Below are 19,697 nucleotides of genomic sequence, written 5' to 3'. Positions count from 1 at the left end.
CTGTTATATTCCCATAGATCAGACCTTCCCAAAGTGTGGGGCCCGCCCCCTAGGGGGTGCGCAGAGCCATGGTGGGGGGGGGGGAAACAATGCTTGGACACTGCTAGCAGGGGCACCTACAGAAACGCAAAGCAGGAGATGAAGCATAGCTGAATATGTTTCCAAACCAACTTCATTCTAAGCCAGAAACTAGAGAATATGGTGAAGCATATCTTCCCTTTGGCTTCACCTGCACAAGTGCCAAGGTAGGTCTCCTCAGCAGAATTGCTTTTTCCCTTCGTCGGGAGCATTAAATCACGGACAAACAGTATCCCATATTCGTGATTTTTAGTTCACAAACACTTGTTGTAATGACTAACTATTCCTGACATTTTGGAGATATACATACTATACTATACTTTATACAGTAAAGTTACAGTTGGATACAAATAATATCAGGCTGATCCTGCCACGATTTGTTCCCCCAATTCAAATCACGGACAAACAGTATCCCACAGTTGTTTATGTTTTTAAACCTATTTTGCACAGAGAGGCATTTTTTGAAAAATGTATTGATAACAATGTTGAATATTATTACAGAGGAAAAAAAACAACTACACGTAAATTAATCACATCGTGACGCCTCTGCCTTTGTAAATTGAGGACAGTAACTGCGTGTAAAACCTGCATAGTCAGATTAACAGTATTTCGTCTCTATCTACCATTCTGCAATTCATCTCATGTAAACAACGTGGCGCACAGCGTGACGTGAAAAAAGGCACATACCTTTGATGTTGCGTGACGAACTCTGTATTCCTCGTCCACACGTAAACGCAAAAAAAGAAGTTTTAAAAGAATCTCAGTTTTGGTGATTCGAAACGCCGTTTACATGTGGACGAAACGGCTGCGTTTTCAAAAATACCCATGTAGGTGCATAAATTAGTTGGTAGTTTATTTTCTTACTACCTGTAATTTATTGCTGATTACTTGTATTTGCTTAATTGTTTACTAAATGTTTGAGGTGTGAAATAAACCGCAATGGGGCAAAATATGGGTGTGTGTGGTTGGAGGATGTGTTAGTGCGTGTGCGTGCACGCGGGGGAGCGTGAACATTTTTCTTGTAAAACAAAAGGGGGCCCAGCAAAAAAAGTTTGGGAACCACTGCCATTTTTCTTTCTCAACAGGTGATCCATGTGATTGATATATGTATTTTTTTTTGTCTGCTTATTTTGTTGGTTTTTGTTTTTTGCCCTTTATCACCATTCCTCTTCCCCGCTATTTTTCTTTCCCTCTTTCTTTCTCCCCTTTCTTTTCCCCAGTAAAGTCTGTCCCGTATTTAGCAAGTGAAAATAAAATAAAATAAACAATAAAAGGTGAATCAAATAGACCATTACGGCAAGGCTGGGATGGTCCATTTGGTAAAGTAAATCCGTTGGGCAGCTTTCTTCACCTTCAGACAATAACTCTGATGGCAAAAGAGCCAAACGGGACAGGCAATATGATATATTTAACTGAGAATTTTTTATTGTAACAAACAACGATTTATACAGGAAAATAATAACTATTAACAAGGTTGCTCAAACTTTTGCATCCCACTCTAATCCCAACAACAGTGTCCTGAAGGGGGTTTATACTGTAAGGTAGGGCTGCCACGACTTGTCGACTAGTCACGATTACGTCAACTATCAAATCAAATGGTAAATGGTCTGTATTTGTATAGCGCTTTACTAGTCCCTAAGGACCCCAAAGCGCTTTACACATCCAGTCATCCACACATTCACACACTGGGGATGGCAAGCTACATTGTAGCCACAGCCACCCTGGGGCGCACTGACAGAGGCGAGGCTGCCGGACACTGGCGCCACCGGGCCCTCTGACCACCACCAGTAGGCAATGGGTGAAGTGTCTCGCCTAAGGACACAACGGCCGAGACTGTCCAAGCCGGGGCTCGAACCAGCAACCTTCCGATTACAAGGCAAACTCCCAACTCTTGAGCCACGAAATCAAATCCTTCAAAGGCTGCATTTGTAGGCCGATTGCGGTACAGCGACTCGACGAAGGCTGTCCAAATTCAAAGACTCCTCCAAATGCGGCCGACAAACGTGTCCTTCATTTCCAGATTTGAAGGATGGGTCGGGTGTATCCTTCGCTGCCCAACCTATCCCAGGATTCATAGTGTGGCCCAGCCAATTCCAGTTTCCAACAATGGCAGCAGCTTCTTAGTTTTAATATTACCTTTATTACTCCTTCTGAAGCTCAATAAGGATAAAACTAAAATCCTCCTTATTGGCACCAAATCCAACCTTTTGAAGGCAAACCACTTCTGACTCACCATCGATAACTCCACAGTTTTCCCTTCTCCTCAGGTTAAGAGCCTTGGTGTCATCCTAGACTGTTCACTTTCCTATAAATCTCACATCAATAATCTCACCTGTTCTGCCTATTTCCATCTACGCAACATTAACAGATTTCGTCCTTCTCTTGTCACCCAGTCTACATCCATTCTTGCCCAGTCTTGTTACTTCCCGCATTGACTACTGCAACTCTCTCTTGCATGGTCTCCCCCAAAAATCCCTCCATAAGATTCAACTGGTTCAGAACTCTGCTGCTCGCATTATCACCAGAACTCCCTCCTACCAGCACATCACTTCAGTTCTTCAGGAACTTCACTGACTCCCAGTGAAATTCTGGATATTCCACAAGCTTCTTCTGCTCACCTTCAAGGCCATTCATAACCTCGCACCTCCTTACCTTTCTGACCTGTTACGCACTACCTTTTCTGTCCGCGCACTTCGATCTTCTTCTTCTATCCAGCTTTCTGTGCCTTCCTTCCGCCTCACCACGATGGGAAGCAGAGCTTTTAGCTGTTCTGCTCCCAGGCTGTGGAACTCTATACCCCCAGGTATAAGAAAGATCTGTTCTCTCACCCAGTTTAAATCTCAATGAGCCTAATCAGGGCCACCTGATCCAGCCATAAATGTATGCTTTATCAAAAATGAAAATTTTAAGCCCAATATTTTTTTTTCTTTTTCTTTTTAAAGAGAGAGTGTTTGTTTTCCGAATCCAAACTGGCAGCTTTTTCCACAGAAGAGGGACCTGACAGCTGAAGGCTCTACCTCCCATTCTCCCCAACTTTAAGGCAATGAATAGTTAATCTAAACAATAAATAAATAAATCCTGAAGTGAGTGTCCTGTAAAGTTTTTGAATAATTTTAAGTGAACTTTTAAATGTTTTGTGCACTTTGATAACAAAATTTAAGAGATACCACTTTGTGCTTTTGTTTGATTATATATCGTCTTTATTTTCTCATCCTAGATAATCTGTTTATATTATTTGTAGAATTTGTAAATGAGCAGCCAAAATGGTTTTCACATAAGCAGCAAAACTGTTTCTCCCCACAACATGCCTTCATAGGTATATCTAAGCCATATGCTTACCATGTAGAGACCTGCTAATGGTTAAGCTTACCTTGTAATTTCTCAAATGTATGTTTTTTTGATATGTCCCTTCAGATTTTCCACAACATGACTGTAAGGACGAGGATGGGCTCACAAATCAGCAGGTCTGTAACCAGGAGAAGAATTCCAGTCTACACCAGGAGGATCCTTCACAGATTAAAGAGGAAGAGGAGGAATTCCGTACCACTGAAGTGGAAAAAACGGTTGTTCTAAAGCAGGAGACTGAAACTTTTCCTGCTCGTGAAGAAAGTGACCACAGTGAACCAGAACCAAGCAATGACCAGCTCCATTCTCACAACTCTCCTGACACAGATCAGGACGAAAGAAAGGATGATAATTCACACAGTATAAACTCAGCGCAAATCGTATCAGGCCTGAGTGTTCAAAATTCCGAGACAGCACATTTATGTAGCACCTGTGGGAAAAGATTTTACAGGTCAGAAACACTGAGTCGACATATGCAAATTCACACACGTGACAAGCCACGTTCTTGCAGAACCTTTCGCAAAAGATTTTTTTGGAAGTCAAAGTTGACTAGACACATGCGAATTCACACAGGTGAGAAACCACATTGTTGTGGCACCTGTGGGAAAAGATTTACTCAGAGGGGTCAGTTAAACAGACACATTCGAATTCACACAGGTGAGAAGCCACATTGTTGTGGCACCTGTGGGAAAAGATTTACTCAGAGGAATCAGTTGAAGATACACATGCAAATTCACACAGGTGATAAGCCACATTGTTGTGGCACCTGTGGGAAAAGATTTACTCAGAGGGGTCAGTTAAAGGCATAAAAATATCTGTAGTATTAATTGCTTCTTACTATAAGGTTGGCATAACAGTCATTATTCCTGACCCTATGGGCTGACCTTGTGCCCCCCCCCAAAAAAAGAACAATGAAAAGGTAATTGAAAGAAAGTCCAGAAAGTTATGCAAGACAAATGTTGAATATCATAGAGGAATGCAAAGTTGTGCAAATTGATAGACTGGTCAAAGTGGCACATTAATAAACACATTTAATAGATAAATGTTTTTAAGAAAATGATTTTGACAAAATTGGGGAAATCAATCTAGTTTAAGATGGAATTAAATCAGTTTAAAGATAAAATATGGATAATTATATAATAAAGGAGGAGGAGCTCCTCTCCATTAAAGGAGCTCAGAAGTGCCCCGAGAGTCTTCATCTTTATTCATTTTTGTTGGCTTTTGGCCTGCATGTGCTTAAGGCGAACACGCTAGAGGTCTTTCCTTTCTTTTAAGTTTCTGATTAAGTTGTATGTTCAATAAAACTGTTGGCATCACACTTCACATCATCTCCTGTAAATTGTGTGTTTTTGTTTAAATTGTGTTCCAAAAGCCTAAACCAACATCTTTCCGGCCTGAAGAAATTCTGCAAAGCCTTTAAAATTTGCAACCCCACAATCCTGCTACTCTTTGAAAAACTAACAGTACTTCTAAACGAGATGTTAAACAGGGCTTCGTGTGATCTAGTGATGGGTCGTTCGCGAACGAAATGGCTCTTAGACGTGAACGACGCGAGCCGGCTCCTTATTGCGAGCCGTCACGTGGGTTGTATTTTTTTTTCTTCTCTCACCCTCTCTCTCTCTCGCACTTTTTTTCCGCTTCACTCAGCACGCGAGCCTTGTGCTTTACGCTGGGCAGAGGGGGGAGGGGCGGTAGTTACACTCAGTAGCACATGAACAGAGCCAGAGGGAGAGAGAGAGAAAGAGAGCCAGGGACAACAACATCACATTAGAAAGGTATAGTAATCATCCACAACTATTTTCAGTTGCAGATGATAAAGGATTCGGAAAGTTTATTCATGCAGGTCCATATGACAGAGAATGTGCATCTTCTTTTTGTTTTCATATTATAATTTATATTTAATTGTGTTGTGGCTTGCAGTGTTTTGTGTTGTTTCACTTTAAATTTGTAAAAGGAAAAAGCTGAAAATTTAAATAGTTAAAAGTTTAAATGTGAATAGTTGGTTTTTGTATTATATGATTTATTTATTACATTTTATGTGGAGTGAATAAATAAAAGTATATTTACGGTGGCCCCTATAGACAAAGCACATACAAACTCCAAAACACGTACAAACTCCAAATCACGTACAAACTCCAAAACATGCAAAAACTCCAAAACACGTAAAAACACGTACAAACTCCAAAACATGTAAAAACACGTACAAACTCCAAAACACGTAAAAACTCCAAAACACGTAAAAACACGTACAAACTCCAAATCACGTACAAACTCCAAAGCATGTAAAAACTAAAAAACACGTAAAAACTCCAAAACACGTAAAAACACGTACAAACTCCGAAGCACATAAAAACTCAAAACACGTACAAAACACAACAGAAGTGCTCCAGGATGCTAGGGCGCAGTGTTGAACTTTTGTTACCTAGTGGCTACACAAGCCAGCAAGTACCAACGACCGGATTTGGTGTGTGGTAGTAACAGGTAAATGAACTTTTTTTTAAAAAATTATTTGACTATGAATGCTTGTGTATAAATACACAAACAATACACATATGGTTTCATGCTTTCAATTGTGTAATTTAAGTGATCTAGGTAGCTCTGTTTTGGAAGTTCAGTTCATGCTAGAAATGTGTTTGGAGTTTGTACGTGTTTTGTCTCTGGGGGCCACCGCATATATTTATATATAAACATATAAAAATAAAACCACTTTTTTTTTTACATTAGTAATTCCTTTTGTGCATAATTTTATATTGTTGTTAATAATAAATTAATTAAAGCAACAAAACAACCTGAAGAGCCTTTTTGGAGCCGAAAGAGCCGGCTCTTTTTAGTGAGCCGAACCGAAAGAGCCGGTTCTCTAAAAAGAGCCGGAAATCCCATCACTGTCAGCTACACAAGCTTTAGTGGAGAGTCTACAGCTAGTGTGTGAGCATTAAACACACACCACATACTCTCCCTGCCTCTCTGTAGAGTCACGTTTACAAAGACACAGGGACAGATCATAGATTTCACAGACAGTGGGGGAAAAGAAGATTTTTCCTTTAACAGTTAATGTTGCTGTGTCTCTGAGATGCTGACAGTGGTGGAATAAATCTGTACATTTACTTCACTCCTGCATTTAACTAAGGACAGGTTTCTAGAATTTAACATATCAGGATGTAAATCATATAATCTAGTCCTTGTCAGGCTTTAAAATGAGGTAAATACCAATGATGTATTACACAAATTACACTAGAATGTTTTTATTAAGATGCAAAATCCTAACATCTGTAAAACTGTATAACAGCTGTATAACCTGTAATAACAGGTAACAAGTGTTGGTTAATGTTTTACTGAAAATAACATCAGCCAGGGAAGAAAAGTCTGTTTAGTTAGTTAGTCAATTGATAGTTTTATATATTTTTTGTATTTGTAAACTTGATTCAAAGCTTCCCTAACATGATGATAAAAAAGTACTTTAAGATTACTTTCAGCAACAAGTACTGAGGTCAAAGTTCAGGAAATGATCAATGTTCAGAACCTGTTGCGTTTTGGTGTGATCATAGTGCTGCATAAATGTAAGAATGTATTACTCAACATCTCCTCTTTTTAAATATATAATAAAGAAAACAAGTGACTAGAACTTATATTGTCTCATATTGTTATTAATTGTCAGGTTGCTTGTTAATCTTTTGTCTGTCAGTTTGTCCAGATAAACTTTGTTTCTCGTGGTTTAGTTCATACAAACCGTCTCCTCTCAGATCTCAGAGAACTGAAGCCTTATTATGAGTGCCTGTACAGTATGATAGTGTCTGTGGCACTGAGAAATCAACTGTTACATTTTAATAAAATGAAAGACTGATTAACGGCTGATGTTTTCTGCTCCCCACAGATTTTACAACAACCAGCTAAAGTGGCCGCTGACAATAAGCCAGTTAACCTGAGTCTCTTTCTCATAGTAGGCCAGGCACGTTTGGATAACTTTATTCCATTAATAAATGAATTCATCATTTAAAAACTGCTGGATTGTCTTGCAAAATACTACACAAGATATTTTCTAAGTCCTTCTTATATAAACTTTCAGGATTTTATTGGTGATGACAGATTATATTGACTGATTCTTCTGGAAGGAAAGAAAAATAAAAACTGGAGGATGCTGAGTAGAGAGGGTGGATGTGAGACGAGTCAGTAAGAATGTAGATGGATAATAGAAACTGATAATGAGATCATTAAGAATGATGAAATGTGATTATTTGTATTTTAGTTTTTTGTTTTTAGTGAAGGGATAATTCAAATTACACTTTCAGCAGCGCCTAGTGAGGAAAAGAAAATGAGAAGCTGTTGTGTTTCGTTGTGACCACACGGGGGCAGTGCAGCATAGTGAGCCTGCAAATCAGTTTATACCTTTCATATAATGTGTGAGTTTGTTTATTCTGAATTTTATTTTTCAGTTAGGTTCCACAGTTCATATATCATGTATAATTTTTCATTAGTTTCAGTGTTTGTTTGTATTTTATTCTATTCATGATGGTTGTGTTGACAGATTTGTCCAAATTTAAAGCTATAGATGTGAACTTTTGGTTCCTTTATGTATAAACACTAAGCTGTTTATAAATAATCCATATTTGTGGATTTGTACAGTCCTGAAAGATGCCCATACATTCAGCTACACTCAGCATTAGTCCAGCTGAAGATCCTAATTTCATGTAGCAACTTCTTTTCCCTGATCCCGCCTCCACAGACAGATGTGCACAGAGGTTCAACAAGGCACAGGCCTCGATCACTGAAGACAGACCGCATCAAGAGTGTGACCTCCAAAGTGATTTAGTTATTCACTTCAGCCAGCCTCTTTTGTCTCCATTTATTTAAAATCTGCTCTAAGAAATTCACATTCTATGGAAGCCCGTTTCCGCCACTAAAAAAAAAAAAAAGGATCCATAACTCAAAATTTCGAGTTATTTTCTCGAAATTTCGACATATTAACTCAAAATTTTGAGAAAAGCAACTCGAAATTTCGAGTTAGTGCTGCCAATCAGTAATCTACGTGAATGACGTCATTTCCATGTTACCCGGAAGCTGAAGCCCTCAGCTACAAATGCTACAGCTAAGCTACCGGTATTACATCCAGTCGTGAATGCACAGATTGCTGAGTGTTTTCAGCCTGGCTTCACAAATGATGAAATCCCTGTGTTATTAGCTGAATCACATGGTGTTACTATCAGCAAACATACTTTAATTTTTTGGGATCCGTTTTTGAGTGCGCGGTCCTGCGTAATATGCTTCCGGGTAACAAGAAAGCGACCGCATTCACGTATATTTTTGATTGGCAGAGCTAACTCGAAATTTCGAGTTATATTTCTCGAAATTTTGAGAAAATAACTCGAAATTTCGAGTTATGGATACTAGCTTTTTTTTTTTTTTTTTTAGTGGCGGAAACGGGCTTCCATACATTTCTCACCTTTTAAATTGAGATGTTTTTTTCTAGGAGACATTTGAGAAGGACTTGACAGGTATAAAACAACTGGGAGAAGTTAAGAATATTGTTGAAATAAAGAAAATGTGGATATTCGGGCCCTGAACCAGGTGTAGGACTGGACTCTCACACACATCACATCACCACACGCACTCTGGTTTTTCTTCATGCACACGTCCTATAATTTATAATCTCTTTCTGCTATTTGCACATTTTTACTGTAAATTTCTAAGTAAAATCTGTAAATTTTGTAATAACCTGTAAATTGTAAATACTGTAAAACCACTGTCATTTAATGGTCGGGCATTGCATTGCACAGCTACAAGCATTTCACCTCATGTCATACAGTGTATGGTTGTGTGTGTGACAAATAAAATTTGAATATGATAACAATAGAGCTATTTTTCTGAAATCATAAAAGGTAGTAAAAGTCAGCAAAACAGCAATTGTTGAAGCTGCTTCCTGTTTGAGGGAACTGCCCATTCAACCACTTTGAGTGTTCTCTTAAATGACCTTTTTCAACAATAAAGCCCAGGAATGACACTGAATCAACATGAAATTCACATTTCTCACCTTTTAAATTGAGATGTTTTTTTCTAGGAGACATTTGAGAAGGACTTGACAGGTATAAAACAACTGGGAGAAGTTAAGAATATTGTTGAAATAAAGAAAATGTGGATGATGAAGTCACAAAGGATGTCATTGACTAGGGCCTGAAAGACTCCTGGTGTGTTTGCTGAAAATGCTATTTTCAAATAACCGAAACGACCCATTTGGGTTTAAAAATTATACTGATTACTGGAAGGTGAAGGAGGACCAGTAAGCGAGTCAATGGAGCAGTCATAAGGACGATGAGGTGTGAGATAAAGAGCTAAACCTCCTCTCACTTTGGTTAAGGGTAAACAGCCTATTGCCCGCAGCATCAGCTAAATCCTTTGTCATAAACACTTTGCAATGAAATTTGGGTTTGGTTTCAGCATGGCTTCGGCCCATCTCAGAGCTCACCCTCGCAGCAGGATAACCATGAAAGCAAATTTTGCACAGTCTGAAGAATAAGTTCTACTTTGTTGATGAAACACTAGGAAACACTGTTTGAGGAACCCTCTGTTCTTTTCTAACTCGCTGGTGAAAACTTCAGGTGGCCTTTCCAGAGGTACAAGCTCTCTGAGCTGTGCTGCTGACCATGTCCATCGTTTTATGACCACAGTATACTCATAACGGATGTCAATCCAGCAGATTATCTTTGGCATGTGGTGGATCAGAAGATTTGCAACATGGATGCACAGCCGACAAACCTGAAGCAACTGTGTGATGCTATCATATCAATATGAAACTAAATCTGTGAGGAATGTTTCCAGGTCTTTGTTGAATCTGTGCCACAAAGAATTAAGGCAGTTCTGAAGGTGAAAGAAGGTCCAAAACAGTACTGGCAGGTGTAACTAATGAAGTGGACAGTGACTGTATTTAGTGTCTAGATGTTTTTTTCAGTATTTTATTCACTTAATAGCAGGACAGAATACCACATGACTGTGGCCTTGTGTTATACCCTCTCTGCTGCAGTGATGCTGCAGACAAACACAAACATCGTGATTAGACATTCAAGAAGAGCCTCTTAAAGATGAAGGTCTGTGTCTCTTGACCTAAACACATAATCCAGTTAAATCTGATTTATGTTCATTAATGCCCCTCACACTGTAACTTAAAGTAATAAATCGGTCACTGATTAATTACAGAAGTACGTCTGTGAGCATAAAGATGTAAGCCTTGGACCATCAGGATAAAATGTGGTTGGGAAACTTAACAAGCTTTGATAAAACTTCATCAGTAGCTCAAGCAAGACCTCAAAACCTTCGATCACCACGGGTAGTTAGCATGTACCATGCAGCCTAACAACATGCAGTAAATTGCAGGTTAAAGCAGTCTGCTTACACATTGTTAAACGAGGGAAGGGAACTAATGTGGCTGTCACATTACCCTTTTGTCCCATTTCATCCCAGGACTTGATTCAATTGCTGCTCACTTTCTACAATACTTAAAACTGATCAGTAGGACCTGAAACTGCAAACATTCAAACATTCAGGCCAACAATCAGTTGGTGAACATATTAATCTACTACAATTAGCAAAAATGAATAAATAAACAGAAGAAAGTTAGAGTGATATCAGAGTCATGCAAGTTTTTGACCAGCAGGTTAAACTCATGCAAATTAGCTTCATCCAGGCTCATGAAAACACTGTCCTGCTTATAAACAGCAGATCATTTGTGTCAGTGTCAGGATGGTTTATATTTGAGCTTTTAGTTCACACAGAACAATTTTTATTAATTGTTTTTAGCGATTACGAAAGTCTGTGAATCCCCAAATTGTTCAGTTGTTCTCTTTGCTCCCCATGAGGTCACTTTCACCATGTGACAAAAACAACACCCCACTCTACACACTCGGGCCACCAGCAACTTTCTAAATCCTCAATAAAAAGCTGACAGGTTGCAATGATGTTCCAAATAACCTATTAAGAAAACCACTAAATACACAGAAAATGTTATGAAAATTGGTTTATTTTATATCTCATAGTTTTAAATGATGCAATAAAAATATGTACAAAACATCACAAACTGTAATATTTTACAAATGCTTACGTCCTGCTGATGCAATGGAGACATCTTCCAGTGACAGTCTTCATCAGTGTGAGTGTGAGGAGGATCCTAAACCCACCAACACAGAAGTGCATGTTCACAACTCCCTCTGTGCAGGCGGGGTCAGGACCCTCCTCACCCAGGGTGAGGAGGGTTGGTGCTGTGGCCAGTCAGGTATGAAGTGCTGAGAGTGGATCTTTGGTCCTCTGTGCAGCTCTGTCCACTCTCAGCTGCCCTGCAAAGCAATAACACAAGAAAGACGTCATTTTAACACAAAACAGCATTTTCATTGTTGGTAGCTGCAGTATGTTGTTAAAAAGCAATTTTAAACCCAACGTATACACATGAAAAATATAAATAAAGCTAAACCTACAGTGCTGCTGACATAGGATGATGATTTATACCAACTATTGGAAGAATTTTGTCTTCAATACAGTTTGTTGTCAATGTGAGGTGATAACTTACATAGTTGGAACACAGCACCACTCTCCCGTTTTTCACTTGGTCATCCATCCTTCTCATCGGGTTGGTTGGGGTAAGGCTGTCTTCTGGGTGGGGTGTTTGCTCCATCTTGGACGTAACTGGAAGTAATAACAACTAAAAAACTACCTTTAATTCACAATGTAATATTAATATTAATGTCACATATCAACAAAAAAAGCAATACATTTCACATGTGCGAGTCACATGTTCTTATATCTGTAAAAACAAAGTTTAAAAACACATTCTAACATAAACTAATCAGAGTCACTGTCATCCATGGAAAGGCTAAAAGGCCTCTCCCAGAAACGTCTGACTCCAAAACTACCTGAGGATGTTGAAGGGGCATCAAACTGGTCACTCACCTTGCACCTCTTTGCACTTACCTCTTCGGTGCAGATGTCTTCTCTGCTTCTCTTTTCTGAGGAAGGAGCAGCAGAGAGATCAGCTGAGGAAGAAGCAGCAGAGGGAGCAGCTGAGGAAGAAGCAGCAGAGGGAGCAGCTGAAGAAGGAGCAGCAGAGGGAGCAGCTGAGGAAGGAGCAGCAGAGGGAGCAGCTGAAGAAGGAGCAGCAGAGGGAGCAGCTGAGGAAGGAGCAGCAGAGGGAGCAGCAGAGAGAGCAACTGAGGAAGGAGCAGCTGAGGAAGAAGCAGCAGAGGGAGCAGCTGAGGAAGGAGCAGCAGAGGGAGCAGCTGAGGGAGGAGCAGCAGAGGGAGCAGCAGAGGGAGCAGCAGAGGGAGCAGCTGAGGGAGCAGCTGAGGGAGGAGCAGCTGGCGGATCACCAACTGGGGCAACAACTCGAGGGAAGAGTGGGGCATTGGCCTGGCCGAAAGGCGGCATGGCGATGGGGGCAGCACCTGGAGCAATAGGACGTTGCCAATCGTGCCAAAACGGCTCTGGAGGGTGCTCCCGGATGAGAGGGGAATCATCTCTCTCATCCATGGTGTCATACCCAGAGTCATCGCTAAGCCAATCCCCCCACTCTTCTGAGTCGTTCCAGTCAGATGAATTGTCAGTCTGTTCACTAAACTCTTCATCGTCTACAGGTAGGTAGGGGGGGTACTCACCATACTCACCTTGCTGTTCACCGACATCAGCATCTGGTGCTTCATCAGAAGAGGGTGAGGGTGAGAGAGGGATAAAATACTCACCATACTCACCTTCGCTGATACGCTGGGTATCAGTGTCCTGAGCTTCACCAGAAGAGGTGGTGCTCTGGAGACTGTCATCCAGGATCCTGATGACTTCAGGAAGGCCTTCTTCTGCAGGGCGTTCAACCACATAGTCAAGACGCCCTGTGAGGAAACAATTTTTAAAATAACATTAGGAATGTAATAGACACCCAGTGTTAAAGCAACAGACCTACATCTGTTAGTTTGAGCAGAGGATGAGAGAAAAGCATTTTATGTCAGACTGAATGACACTTCTACTTGTTCAATCTTTAAGTGAAGTTTTTTAATAGAAGACCACCAAACCTCCACCAAGGCAGCTCACTCTGTGTACTTTTAAGGTGACACTATATTGACACTATATATGACACTGTATTTTGTGTACATTCAATTTGTTTTATTTGTTCCTTGTAAGCCTTTATGCAAACACTATGTTGGAATAGGTAATGGATAATAGGTATTGATTTGTAAATAGCCGGACATGAGTAACTTATTATATAAATATACTACAGTACATTTATAACTAACCATGCAGCTCATTCTCCTGTTTTATTTACAATTCACGATGTCACACATTTTGAAAAAAGCTCATAGGTTAAATATGTGGATGCAAACCATAATGTAACATTTAGACCACATGTACCAATTGCATGTCCTAAATATATATATATATATGTATATATATATATATATATATATATATATATATATATATATATATATATATATATATTTTTTTTTTTTTTTTTTTTTTTTTTTTTTTTTAAATAAAAACACAACCTTCTTGGCAAGAGTTGGCAAGAATTGCACACACAAAGCTCTGCAGGTATGTCTGAAAATGATGGTCAAGTGAAAAACAAACAAACAAACAAGCAAACAAACAAACAAACAAACAGAAACTCTTAACTCAGAATCCACATTTTTAGAAATGTGCACAAGGACTGTATCTGCCATAAGGACAGATACATCTAATCTGTGGTAAACATGCTATCCCTGTGTAAATATCCCTGTGTACAATATCTCTCTCTGCTATCTAATAAGGTTAAAAGCATTACCGTAACAGAAGATAGGTCTTAATGCCATTATTACTACTGTTTTCATATTCTTTTGATATTATTTTATTTGTATTTTTTTATCTTTGTGTTTTGCAGCAGAGAAAAAATATAGTTTATGTCAATAAAGCCTTTGATCCGGAGAAGAAAAGGATGTCAGGAGGGGACCTGGATCTGTGTGTTTACGCCTGCGTGTTCTGAGGCCATGACATCTTGAAGATGCCGTTACCACAGAAACTGATTTTTGGGCATTTTACAAATTTTAGTCCATTAAGCTATTTTTAACCATTTCATTTTAAAGAAAAGTGTCAAATTTGAAGCCTTCAAATCAAAGTAACACCTTTTTTTCATATTCATACATCAGTCGTTAATAATTTCTACACCTCTCCCGGAAAATTTAAAACATACAAACAATTTACGGGAAACAATCTTGAATACACATATTTGATCACATTAAAACTTGATATTCACACTGGAACTTGTTAAATTATTACAGTAATTTACATTTAAAGAAATTTTCACACTTACCTGCAGCGAAGTCCAGGTGACAGTCGGGGAGTCCGGGTCCACGGCGAGCCATCTTCAAACTTGAAAAACAAAAACAAGTACAAACGATCCACAGATGAAGTACTTGTTATGCGTTCAAGTTATATCCGCTTTTAGTAAAATGGTTTGCAAAACTTAGCTTTCCACAGGCTGAGGTTGGAGCAGGTCGAAACAAGTCCACGAGCAAGTGTAAACGGACGTTTGGAACCTTGTGCAGCATTTATATACCCTCGGCGGCCATGGTTACGGTTGTCAACGTGTACACGTGCACGGGATAGAACTATAGGAATGGAGCTCACCACAGTGTAATTACAGTTAATTTATGGTCATTTACTGTCAGGGTGGAAGTAATGAATTACAAATACTCACGTTACTGTAATTAAGTAGATTTTTTTGGGTACTTGTACTTTTATGAGTAATTTTTCAAGTGTGTAATTTTACTCATACTTGAGTACAACTTACACCATGTAATCTACTGAGTACTACTGAGTACGCCCACAATTTGAATTAATATTCAAACCTTTCGTCTGCATTTTTGCAGCCAATAAGGCCGTGCAATCCCGACCGGCCAATTTAAGACATAAGCAAAGATAAACTCTGCTGCAGCAGCAGGCACAGGTGTCTGGAGGTGCTACATGGTGGAGTACAAACTACTTTATAGACGGAAGATTTGGAGACAAAGAAGCCAAAATGGAGACAGAGGACAACACTGTCAACCATGAAAACGACGTAGAAAAGACGGAGGACGCGTGCCCGTGGCCATACCTGGAGGAATTTTTCATGTGCAGAGGGAGAAAAGGAGACAGCGTCCAGATGCAGTGCAAACTTTGTTTGACCTCTACAGTCATTTCAGCTTACAAGACTTCAGCGTCTAATCTTAAAAAAACACATTGAGGTAAGAGGTTTTACAACTATACGTGTACAATATTGCCTTCTTATTTTTCATGTGTGTTAAGGTTATTAGTTTGGCTAAGATATTGTCACCGCCATTGGTTAGCCTGATATTAAAATAAGACGGAGCTAGCTAATGTGCGTGTGTGTGCATAATTGAGCTAAATTCGTAGGAATGTTTTAGCTTATTATTTGGATAACCACCGTCATTACAATAAATTAAATTTGTAGTCATTTAAAACTCACAGGCCTACAATCAGCTGGCCTATATAAAAAACAAAAACAAAATTTGAACACAGTGCTGAGCTGCATCTCAAATTAATCTTCCAGCTCTCAGCTGACATGTATCAGAGCCCGATAGATCAGTTGATCAGGATCATTGGCCTGATATAGGTCTATCATAGTGACATGGCTCTTAATCAGTAGGGTTATATGTTTCCCAATATGATTTTTTTTTTAAAGAACATAATGTGGATTGTTTTTATTTGTTAGCTGTATGGGCAGCATTTTTGTGTATGTGATCCCTTTTCTTAAATTACATTTGCTATATACACATATTTTGCTCTCTTAGTATTTTTAGAACCCGACTAATATTGAAAACTTTAGGGTGATACTGATAAAAAGGAGTTAAAAATTTAGATACTGATACATTGGTCGATACTCTTTTTACAGATAGTATACAGATTACAGAACTTAGAATGTATACAGAAATTCATGTTTTTTGCAATGATCGTTCAAAATTGGTTTACATTTGTAAATAAATACAGCAATATATCTGCAAGATTTGACCAAATTCACCACTCTTTTATACTATGCTAAACAATCAAAGATTAGCTCATGTCTAGTTGAATGATGTTTTAAAAATGTGTTTTCCTGTAGTGTTAATCACAGTGATGTTATGAAGTAATGTATGAACCTGACGTATGATAATATTTATCTCTACAGAGGAAACATCCATCGAAGATTGAGCAGTACAATATCACTGTGGCATCAACATCTCGTCAGCGAAAGACCACAGCCACACCAAACAAGCTCTCAGCAAATACACAAGCCAAGTTACCAGACCTGATGTTGAGAGCTGCAAACAAACATGTTCCACAAGCAACTGTTGACATGCTTGTCATCAATTTCATATGTGAGGGTCTACAGCCATTTGCAGTGGTAGAACAGCCATCTTTCAAAGAATTGGTTACCACATTACAACCTCAAGCCAAAGTCATCTCCAGACCCACTGTCCGTGCCAGAATCTGTGAAGCTGCTGATCACATGAAGATGACTTTGGTTGCAGCATTGGATAAAGTCAAATTGGTTGCTACCACTACTGATTGTTGGTCAGCTCATCAGAAAAGTTACCTTGGAGTCACATGCCATTGGAGGAAGAGTCCCTGGAAAGAAGATCTGCAGCACCAGCATGCAAAAGATTGAGAGGGTCTCACACATTTGACATGCTTGCTGGTGCGCTTGATGATATCCATTGCCAATACAAGATTAGAGGCAAAGTTGTAAGAACCACAACTGATAGTGGATCCAACTTTGTCAAGGCCTTCCACATGTTTGGGGCACAAAATGATGCAGATGAAGCTGAAGATGAAGCAGACCCAGAAACTATTGACCTGACTGACCATATTGACTACCATGAGGCAAGTGCAATTCTTGATGAAGACTCTGGTTTGGAGTATCAACTCCCGCCTCATCAGCGATGTGCATGTCACCTGCTAAACCTTGTGGCAACATCTGATGCTGCCCTAGCAGAGAGCATGAATGAAACCTACAAGAGGCTCTCCCGTGCAAGCTTTGCAAAATGCCAGGCCATTTGGAACAAAACTCATTTGGCTAATGAAGTGGTAGAGGACAAGTGTGAACTACAGATCATTCGTCCCAATGCAACACAATGGAATTCAACCTACCTTGCCATTGAAAGGATAATACGCATCATTGATGAGAAGGGGGAAAATGCCATCAGGAGCATTTGTGAGGAGTTCAAGGTGAAAATGTGAGTAAAATTGGACACCTACCAATATGGTTGCAAATTTTGTGAATTTTCCTTAATGGATGGTTAAAAACGTGAGCAGACTCTTAATATTAAATCAGAAGATCCCTATTATAGTCATGGTGGGTTTTGTTGTTGTGTCTTACAGGTTGAGTCCTGCAGAAGTTGCATTCCTTAGGGAGTACTGTACCACCATGAAGCCACTGGTGAAAGCTTCAAACATTCTTCAGTCTGAGTCCACTTCCTTTATGGGATGGCTCCTGCCAGTAATCCAACAACTACTGTCCAAACTTAGCAGGCTGGAGACATCAAGCAAGACATGTGTGCCACTCATCAGGGTGATCCGAAGGGCCAGCTCTGTTCTAGGATGCCCTCTGGACCCAGTGGAGGTGGTGAGTGACAGGAGAATGGCGGCTAAGCTGTCATCCCTGTTGGACAACGTCTCCCACCCCATGCAGCAGACTGTGACAGCACTGAGCAGCTCCTTCAGTGGGAGACTGCGGCACCCACGGTGTGGGACGGAGAGATTTCGCAGGTCTTTCCTCCCCACTGCTGTCAGACTCCACAACAAAGACTTTAACTGAACAAACACACACATCCACACATGTGCAATAACACTAAGTGCAATAATCTTTTCTGGCATCGTTGTATTTTACTCAGTTGTATATAGCATTCGTATTCTATTTTTATCTTATTGTATATTTTTATTCTATTTTATTCTACTGTATATAGTATATTATTTTATTCTATTCTGTACAGCTGTGTACTGTATTTATTCTTATTGTATTCTAATTTTTGCGTCATAACTTTTGCACTGTCCACTTCCTGCTGTGACAAAACAAATTTCCCACATGTGGGACTAATAAAGGTTATCTTATCTTATCTTATCTTATCTTATCTTATCTTATCTTATCTTATCTTATCAGAGCCCTGCAAAATGGCCTTCAAAAGCATTTTGGAGCGATGATGGAGGATCCAGAGTTGGCTGCAGCTGCAGTCCTCTTACCCAAGTTCAAGACTTCCTGGACTGACAGAGCAGATGTAACAGAGGCTGGTAAGGATTCATGTGATCCCATTTTTGTGTATTTTTACATTTGAACACATGCTTAAGTGAGTATTTCACCTAATACATTGTAAGCTATTGATGGTCTGTCCTGAATACTAAACAATCCTTTTTGAGAATTTGCCGTTTTTAAATTTGTGTTCAGGAATAATCACTGAAATTTAAATAACAAAATTGTGTTATCTACTTACAATTACAGCCTTGACATACATCAAACAACATCTTGAAACGACAGAGCATGAGAGTGAGGATCAGCAAAGAGAGTCATCTGATGAAGATGAATTCTTCTCCAGACCAATCTCCAGAAGGCTGCAAAGTGCAGTTGAGCTTGATGGTTACCTTGCTTGTGCCACAGACACCATGGAGCTGCTGCACTCCTTCTCAGGTATCAAAAACCTCTCTCTTAAACTGAACACAGCTCTGCCTGCTTCTGCTGCGTGTGAACGACTTTTTAGCTGTGCTGGTCTACTCTTCACAGCCAAACCAAGTTGGATTGCCTCTGTTAATTTAGAAAACCAGCTCTTGCTGAAACTGAACAAAAGGTTCAAGTGTGACAGAAATGCTAAGAGTTTAAGACACTCACCTGCCTGTTGTTCAGTGTATGGGGAAAAGTTTAAACGGTTCTACGCATGTTCAGAAACATATTTGTCATTGTTTTAACAAACAAAATTCCTTCTTTTATATCTACATTTATTTACAAAACAAGTTACCTTTCTATACCTTGTTCATCTGAGAAATGTGCTTTGAACATAAATATTTATACTGGTGAATCGAGTTGAATGCCTGCTATTGACGACAGAATAAAACATCAGTCTGTTAAAAAGTAATTAATACTCTGAGTAGTTTTTGAGAAGAGTACTTTGTACTTTTACTCAAGTATTTTTTTAACACCAGTACTTTTACTTGTAATTGAGTACAATTTAACCAGTGTAACAGTACTTGTACTTGAGTACAAATTCTGAGTACAGCAGGTGGATGAGGGAAAGGGGAGGAAGGAGGAG

General features: G+C 39.4%; 3 protein-coding genes across 4 annotated transcripts; 2 read left to right on the top strand and 1 right to left on the bottom strand.

The window, feature by feature from the left end:
• Positions 1-3,479: 3,479 nt before the first annotated feature.
• Positions 3,480-4,232, top strand: LOC146572050 (uncharacterized; the record flags this gene model as incomplete). The annotated part of the gene is made up of 1 exon (XM_085278440.1): positions 3,480-4,232. A coding segment is annotated over one exon (753 nt), but the record flags the coding sequence as incomplete, so codon positions are not given.
• Positions 4,233-11,665: 7,433 nt separating this feature from the next.
• Positions 11,666-14,922, bottom strand: LOC146572049 (uncharacterized). 2 transcript variants are annotated; one of them, XR_014892890.1, is made up of 3 exons: positions 14,735-14,922; positions 11,972-13,280; positions 11,666-11,741 (listed from the first exon to the last, which is right to left on the bottom strand). XR_014892890.1 is itself a non-coding variant. In XM_085278571.1 (2 exons), exons 1-2 carry the CDS (start codon positions 14,784-14,786, stop codon positions 12,244-12,246), a joined length of 1,089 nt encoding a protein of 362 aa, XP_085134697.1. In that variant the 5' UTR covers positions 14,787-14,922; the 3' UTR covers positions 11,802-12,243. The 2 variants fall into 2 exon arrangements, 1 of the variants encoding a protein (XP_085134697.1); XM_085278571.1 differs by lacking the exon at positions 11,666-11,741 and having other exon boundaries at positions 11,802-13,280.
• A 2,830-nt stretch (positions 14,923-17,752) lies between these two features.
• Positions 17,753-19,457, top strand: LOC146572048 (uncharacterized). The gene is made up of 3 exons (XM_085278439.1): positions 17,753-17,961; positions 18,551-18,687; positions 18,896-19,457. The coding sequence occupies exons 1-3, from the start codon at positions 17,753-17,755 to the stop codon at positions 19,354-19,356; spliced, it is 807 nt and encodes a 268-aa protein (XP_085134565.1). The 3' UTR covers positions 19,357-19,457.
• Positions 19,458-19,697: the final 240 nt, after the last annotated feature.

Source organism: Mchenga conophoros, linkage group LG6 (genome assembly GCF_057382185.1).
Source record: "Mchenga conophoros isolate Kocher_MC1m ecotype Shallow Benthic linkage group LG6, M_conophoros_male_GT1.1, whole genome shotgun sequence".
In the NCBI taxonomy this organism is placed as follows: Eukaryota; Metazoa; Chordata; class Actinopteri; order Cichliformes; family Cichlidae; genus Mchenga; species Mchenga conophoros.
This window is presented reverse-complemented; position numbering and strand designations above follow the sequence as displayed.

What these genes read in the sequence shown, in the direction of transcription:
- LOC146572049 (XM_085278571.1), bottom strand. Translation starts at nt 14,786, where the DNA reads ATGGCTCGCCGTGGACCCGGACTCCCCGACTGTCACCTGGACTTCGCT. An exon ending in TCACCTGGACTTCGCTGCAG is followed by an intron (nt 13,281 to 14,734) that starts GTAAGTGTGAAA and finishes GTTTCCTCACAG; the next exon opens with GGCGTCTTGACTATGTGGTT.
- LOC146572048 (XM_085278439.1), top strand. Translation starts at nt 17,753, where the DNA reads ATGGTGGGTTTTGTTGTTGTGTCTTACAGGTTGAGTCCTGCAGAAGTT. An exon ending in TCAAGCAAGACATGTGTGCC is followed by an intron (nt 17,962 to 18,550) that starts ACTCATCAGGGT and finishes TATCTTATCTTA; the next exon opens with TCTTATCAGAGCCCTGCAAA. An exon ending in AGCAGATGTAACAGAGGCTG is followed by an intron (nt 18,688 to 18,895) that starts GTAAGGATTCAT and finishes TTACAATTACAG; the next exon opens with CCTTGACATACATCAAACAA.